Source organism: Phaseolus vulgaris, chromosome 7 (genome assembly GCF_051622355.1).
Source record: "Phaseolus vulgaris cultivar YP4 chromosome 7, ASM5162235v1, whole genome shotgun sequence".
NCBI lineage: Eukaryota > Viridiplantae > Streptophyta > Magnoliopsida > Fabales > Fabaceae > Phaseolus > Phaseolus vulgaris.
The window spans coordinates 45,070,397-45,078,059 of record NC_143504.1 but is presented as its reverse complement, the minus strand read 5'-3'; the positions used below and the strand labels follow the sequence as shown (position 1 = coordinate 45,078,059).

Genomic DNA, 7,663 nt, shown 5'->3' with positions numbered 1-7,663 from the left:
GACGAAACAACTTGCCATCGATCAACGTATACTTTCTCGAATTTCTCTTTATTTCTTTTGTCTCTGTGGGCTTAATGGGAAATAATCCATTGGCTAAATAAAGCTGGTAAGGTGTGATCCAGGTATCCGCCATGCTACCTTGGGAGATAACCATTACTTCCCCCCTCCAATATCCAACATGCCACTACCTGGGGGACTTTCAGTGTTTCTTGGGTCAACAACCGGTGACTGCTTCCTCTCTGGGCATTTACCCCTAAGATTTATGCTGTTCTAGGGGCCTTCAGGGTTTCCTGAATCATCGACCTTTGTCGGTTCCCTTTTCCCGAGCTGGCCAGCTTAGCCAAGAGGTCAACCCAGGAATTTTGTTCCTCGACACGTGAAAAAGTTCAAACTCAGTGAAAGCTTCTTTCAGGAACATGATGTACTTGAGACATACAACCAATTGTGAGTTTGGCCTGATATCTGCCCGTTACCTGTTCGGTAACAAGTAATGAGTCGCTTTTTACCAATAGATTCTGAGCTTCCAACTCCTGGGATAGCAACATCCCTATTATCAATGCTTTATACTCAGCTTGATTGTTGCTAACCTTAAATGCAAACTTCAACGACTGCTCGATCAACAAGCCACTAGGCCCTTCTAGGATAACCCCAGCTCTGTTGCCCTGCTGATTGGAGGATCCATCTACTGAAAATATCCACGGGAAATCTCTAGGGTCTAGGTGAAGGCCCCCATACGTCAATTCGACAACGAAATCAACATATACATGTCCTTTAAAAGACTCTCTGGGTTTATAGTGAATGTCAAACTCGGACAACTCTACCGACCACCACACCATGCGCCCTGCTATGTCAGGCTTTTGTAAAACCTTACGGATGGGTAGGTCAGTCATCACTATCACAGTGAAGCTGTGAAAATAGTGTTGTAATCTCCTAGCTGTGAATACTATTGCCAGCACAACTTTCTCAATCGCTTGGTAACGTTCCTCGGGCCCCTATAGCACCTTGCTGATGAAGTAAATTGGTTTCGGAATCTGATATTGGTCCTGCAATATCACTGAGCTAATCTCCCGGTCTGTGATAGAAAAATACAGGTGAAGAGGAATATCTGCCATCGACTTACCGAGAACGAGAAGGCTGGCTAAATACTCCTTTAAGTCACACTCGGAAGTCCACACAAAGCGATCGTTCTTCTTTAGGCATTGGAAATACGGATAAGCCTTGTCGCCACTGGCTGACAGGAAATGAGAGAGAGCTGCCATCCATCCAGTCAGTTGTTGGACTTCTTTGTCGGTGGCAGGGAAACTCATTTCGATGATGGTGGCACACTTGTCAGGGTTAGCTTCTATGCCTCTCTCGGTTAACAGAAATCCGAGGAACTTCCCTGCCTCTACCACGAACACGCATTTTTCGGGGTTTAACTTCAGGTTATACTTGGTTATGGTTGCGAATAGCTCCTCAAGATCTGTCACATGCTGCTCTTTCTCCTTGGAGGTAACAACCATGTTGTCTACGTACACCTGCATATTTCGCCCGAGCAAGGGGACGAGAATCCTGTCCATCAATCGCTTGTAAGTAGCGCTAGCGTTTTTTAGGCCAAATGGCATGACCTTGTAGCAATAGCTAGCGAGCTCTGTCATGAAAGCAGTCTTGCTCTCATCATTGGGGTGCATCTGGATCTTATTGTACCCCGAGAAGGCATCCAAGAAACATAGTAGTCGGCAACCCGAGGCACTGCCCACCAAGGAATCGATGCTCGGGAGTGGGTAAAAATCTTTCGGACATGCCTTGTTCAAATATGTGAAATCGACGCACATCCTCCATTTTTCGTTGGCCTTTTGAACTAGCACCACGTTCACCAACCATTCAGGGTACTGGATCTCTCTGTTATGGTCATCATTCAACAACTTCTGAATCTCCGTTTTGATGATTAGGCGTCTATCTTCATTAAATTTCCTTCTCCTCTGCACTACTGGTCGAACCCTGCTATCTATAGTGAGCCTGTGGCATAGGAAGTCAGGATTTATCCCACGCATGTCAGCGGAGGACCATGCGAACGCGTCTAGGTGCCTGGCTATCACCCTTGCTATCTGGTCTTGCAACTCATGACCTAACGAGGCACCGAGCTTGAACAACTTTCCTTCAATTTCTCGTTCCTGAACATCACCAACTGGTCCCGGCCGTTGTTTATGGCCTATCCCGACTTCTAGGACCTCAACAACCTTTCCCTCATGAGAAATTGTGGCAGAGTTGAAACTCCTTTTGTTCTTCAGGGTACTCTCATAACACTTCTGAGCCGCCTTATGGCTCGACTTTATCGTAATCATTTTTCTCTCAAGGGATGGCAACTTCATTTTCATGTGCTTCGTAGAAGCCACCGCTCCCAACCTGTTCAACGAGGGTCTTCTTAACAGCAAGTTATAAGTTGAGGGAGTGTTAACAAAACATACCTGATGACGATAGTTCTGGCCGCATCCTCATATGAAAAGGTCGTCCTCAAATCAATATAACCTCAGACCTTCACTTGATCCCCTGTGAAACCAACTAAGCATCCGTCATGCGAGCTCAACTGATCAGGGGATAACCGCAAATTGACAAAGGTGGACCAAAAAGCACATCTGCCGAGCTTCCCTGGTCAATGAAAACCCGATGCACTTTTCTTCCCACTATAACAATAGATATCACTACCGGGTCATTATCGTGAGGGACTACATCCACCAAGTCTGCCTTTGTGAAGTAGAGATCTAGCTCTGGCGTATCATCATGATCTCTTGCTTCCAACGACATCACTGCCCTTACGTACCTCTTGCGCTTGGTGGCCGTAGTGCCTCCCCCAGAAAACCTGCCCGAGATCGTATTTAACTCAGGGTGCACAAGGACCTCATGCGTCTAGTCCCGTTGGACAACTTCCCCTTTTAGCTCTCCTTGGTCGGTTTCAAGGTATTCCTTCAACAAGCCGTCTTTCAACAACTCGGCCAGCTGGTAGCCCAGGTCCATGCACCGCTCAATATTGTGTCTGAATCCCTTGTGGAATTCAGACCAAGTATCCTTTCTTCCCCCCCAAATTTCTATCAACCTTTTGGGGTAACCTTAGCTTTTCGGCCACTGCGGGTATGCTTATCAGTTCCTTGTACGATATGCGGAACTTGGGACGAAACTCCTTCTCTTTGCCTCTTGCCTTGAACTAGCCCTTCCTGTAAGGGTCATGTCTAACTTCTACCTTCTTCCCAGTCGAGGCCTCATTAACCCTCAAAGGCCGCGAAGGTTTGCTAGTTTCCTTTGGCTTAGCTAGCCGAGAATGCGAACCATTGTTTCTAGCCACCACTGCTTCCTCAGCATTAATGTGGGCGACCGCTCTTCGTTTGATTTCGGAGAAAGTTTCTGTCGGACTTTTGATGAGGGAATCGCAAAACGGTCTTGGAGCGACTCCTTGCTCAAAGGCGAACACCAAGACATTCTCATCATGAATTCGGAGTTTCACAGTGAGAGCCCAAAATTGGTTCAAATAATCCTTCAACGTCTCCCCTTCCCTCTAGCGCACATTGAAGAGGCCATATAGAACTGGGGTTTAACCCGATTGGCATAAAACTTGATACGACCATAACCCTTAAAGAGATGACCATGGATGCCAACCTTGAAGGGTGATCTCAACAAAAAAAAGAAGATGCCATCAATAGGAGGAACGGTCAAGGACCACAACACTTGAAGTTCTTCTTATTAGTGTTCTTAACATTGAGGCACAAGCCCAACAAAAGATTACTAAGAGCAAGGGCACAAGCATTAGTAGATGAGCTTCAATTGATATATCTTTTTGTAATTTCTTTAGAGTAGATTTAAAATAGAACATAAAAGGGAAGTATGAAAAGGAGTATAGGACTTATGAGAAAGTAGTAGAAAAGTCACACTTTCCATAGAGTATGTGACTTGTTTGGGGCGGCATTTCAAATGCCTTTTCATTTGCTTCTTCCCACTTTTTGCCTTTTGAATGACCGACCCTCTACACTATATAGAGGTGCTTGGTTCTTGTAAAGACACATTGAATTTGAAGTAAAGTTACCCTTCTCAAATTGAATGAGATTTTGTGAGACTTGTTCTCCTTTTCCTAGTTTTATGTTGTGAGTCTTTGAGAGCTCTCAAGTGGCAGCATTCTTCACTCATCTTGGAGTCCATTCACCTTCCAAGTGGCGTGAATCACTTCCCTTGCTTCAACCACATAAGTGTTTCTTCCTTTCATCTTCTTCTTCCTTATCAAATTCTAAACATGTTTTGTTCTTTTGTTCTTGATTTCAATCAGTAGAATGTTGTTATTTCTTGATTCTATTCGGTTCATATGCTTCCTTTCATAGATTCAATCGGTTCATCTTCTTAATTTGTGATTTTGTTTGGTTTAATTGATTTGTCTCATAAATTCATTCGGTTCAATGTTCTTGTTTTCTATTTCTAATCGGTTCAATCTTCTTGTTGTTGTTTTAATTGGTTAGTTTTGTTCTTGTTCTTTTTCTTAATTGCTTATGAATCTTGATCCTAATTCTAAAAAGTGTCATCTAATGAATCAACCTAATATCAACTCACATAAAAACCGCTCTCAAAACAGTTTAGCAAACTGTGTAAACGAGGTAATATGGTCGTCCGGGAGTCCACTGAACCACTGTATCGCCGTACCCGTGAAAGTGTCCATGAACATCTTGCACCTCACTGCGTCTGACCCACCCAAGATGATCATTTGGGCATTAAGCGCAATAAGATAATTTTCAAGGTCTTTTACCCCTGTGAAGGTGATCTTAGGTGCCCGTAATGCGTGGGTACTGGCTCGTCCATGATAGCTCGTGAGAAAGGCTCGGGGCAGTCTCTCTCAGGCGGGTTTGAATCCCGCTCCCTCGAGATACGTCGATCTTGGTGTTGTTGGTCTCTACGCAAATCCTTATTGGTTTTGCGTATCTCTTCTCGTACTCTTTCTTGCTCCTGTCTGGACTGTTCATTGGCCAACTGGAGATTCCTAATGGTCTCCATAAGATGCTGCAGTGTGGGAGCCTCACCTCCTTCTTGTCACGATGGCACTTGCCTCGTATTCCTCATTGTCGTATGTTGAATCAGAATGTGGATGGGATCAAGTCTTAGCGGGCCCCACAATTGGTGCCAAATGTTCTCGTCGGTTGACTCTCCCGCCGGTTGAGTAGGTTGAACTCCTCCTCCTGGACTACCTCTTTGGGAATCAGGCTCACGTATCCTTCTCGATGCTAGAATAAGGCTCCGTTGGGACAGAGGGCGCACTACCTATTGATTACACTCCGACAAGTCAGCTAGGGTTCACCAAAAGTAACAGTTTTAGTGTAGTGTGCAAAAACAACGTACCTTCCTCTGGGGTCTCAGATCCCTTTTATAACCGCATATGCAACATGCAACAACTACTCTCTCGTGAGATAAACAAATCTTAACTAAAAAATAGTCATGTTAACTTTTATTTATAACAGAAAACCGTATGCAACATGCACTGACACTCCTTCGATGCTATCTGTGGCCCACTTTCCGTTATCAATGCATCTCCCTATTTACTTAGGATTACTAACAACTAGCCACGTTCAACAAACATACAACATAAATGCCACATAATAATAACAATTACTCAATAATATCAAATATAAATATATGCAATAATAACAAATATTATACCCCAAATATATCTATAAGCACATGTATATCGATTTATTTACGTAACGACCCTCCTGCGCACCTTGGGTCTATCCTTGAAAAATGCCACTTACGCGAATTTTACCCAGGTCCAAGAACCGAGTTGTCCCCCTGCTCTACCCAAGAACCGAGTTGTCATGGAATTGCTACTGAGAACCAAACTACGACCAACACAACAACAATAATAATAATAATAATAAAAAATAAAAAAAAATATTTGCTTCTAGGTATAAACTATCAATGTTTGAAGATAACTCTAGAATTAGAGAATTATTCTTATTCTGACCAAGAGTTTTATCCTTAAGAGATATATCTCTTTGGATTTTATTTTGAATAAATTACATTATAGTAACGATTTTCTTTACATTTATTCCAATTTAGCAAGTGACTTGTTCATCATCTTTTACCACTTTCCAAATTTTGTTTTCTTTGATTAATAATTAATTATTTTCTGATAAATTGGAACCAAAAAATGAGTTTATACCAGATTTTGTTCACACGATTTGATCCATGAGTTCTCTTTTATTGTTGTATTCTTTTGTGAATCTAATTCATTCCCCACCTAATATTGTTATCTCATCTCACATTTCTAATAAGGTTTATTTTGTTGAAAAATATATCCATTTTTTTATAATATTCGTTAAAAAATTCTATGATCCAATTAGTGAAATCTATTCTTAAATAATTTTAAGAAAATCTTTGGAAGCCACATCTTTTTTCCTATAACGTGATTTGGTTCCTAAATTTAGTTTAATAGATCTTTAATTCCAAGCCTATACGGGTCACTATTAAAGTTCAATTCATTGAGGAGTATGGCCTAAAACAAGTTATAGTGAAAAAAAAATTGTGAAATAAGTAAGGTGATAATTTTTTTTCAAGTTCTAAAGTTTAGATATCAAATTAACTGTTTGTTTTATTGGTTCCACAAATTGATTCCATTTGTATATTTTTTCGAATCTGTTTCAATTGTCTTCTGAATAGATTATTACACTGTTTAATTAATTATTTAAGGAGTTAAATATATTTTTCATTATTATTATTATCAGACTACAAACCTCTTAAGCACTTGTATTAGAAAAATTATTAAAATTGGTCTTTTTTACTCGTATTTTTTTACATAAAATTATTTTTTAACATATACGATATTATAGTATTATATAATATCTACATTAACGGCCCGATAACGGGGAACACGATATGCCCAACAAACACTCATTACGAAGTGGACTTTAAGCCTAACTCAACCCCATAAAACCGGCTCATGAGGTGAGGTTTGCCTCCATTTATATACAATGAAATGTCTTAATCTCTAGTCGATGTGGGATCTCCAACACCCCCCTCACGCCGAGAGTGACAGATCGTGCGTGGGATAACATATTATGGGTGTCCGATAACGGCCCGATAACGGGTGACACGATAGGCCCAACAAACACTCGCTAGGATAGGATCGGAATGGCTCTGATACCAAATTACGAAGTGGACTTTAAGCCTAACTCATCCCCATAAAACCGGCTCATTTAGTCGGTTTAAAGTTTGAAAAGATTTAAAGTTTGAACTAAGTACAAAAATTATTTTCACTTGCAAATTGAAAAACATATTTAATCCTATGATTAAATAGTTCTAATTTTTTTTATATTACTCATTTAGTCTTTGTGTGTTTTCTTTTTAATCTTTTCTTCTTTAGTTTTGTATCAACAACTATTCCACTCTCTTTGGATAATAACCTTTCTTGCTTTAATAATTTTTAGTTTATCTATTTTTTTGTTTCCAAAAGTGTTGTCTTAGTAATTTTCTTTTCTTAGCTTTCTTTGAATTCCTTACTATTTTGAATTCCTTACTGAGCTGGTTTAGCTAACCTGTTGCAATAAAAATTGATATGCCTGCCAGAACTTTGACAACACTAAATTTCTAAATCCATTAAATATTTTGTTCAATTTGTGTATAAGAAGGGCACATGCTAGTTACAAGTCACTATAAA

General features: G+C 40.6%; 1 protein-coding gene across 1 annotated transcript; it reads right to left on the bottom strand.

The window, feature by feature from the left end:
• Window positions 1-392: 392 nt before the first annotated feature.
• On the bottom strand, window positions 393-890 carry LOC137829306 (uncharacterized). The gene has a single exon (XM_068636111.1). The coding sequence runs from the start codon at window positions 888-890 to the stop codon at window positions 393-395; it is 498 nt and encodes a 165-aa protein (XP_068492212.1).
• Window positions 891-7,663: the final 6,773 nt, after the last annotated feature.

Coding starts and splice junctions, on each gene's coding strand:
- LOC137829306 (XM_068636111.1), bottom strand. CDS start 890: ATGACTGACCTACCCATCCGTAAGGTTTTACAAAAGCCTGACATAGCA.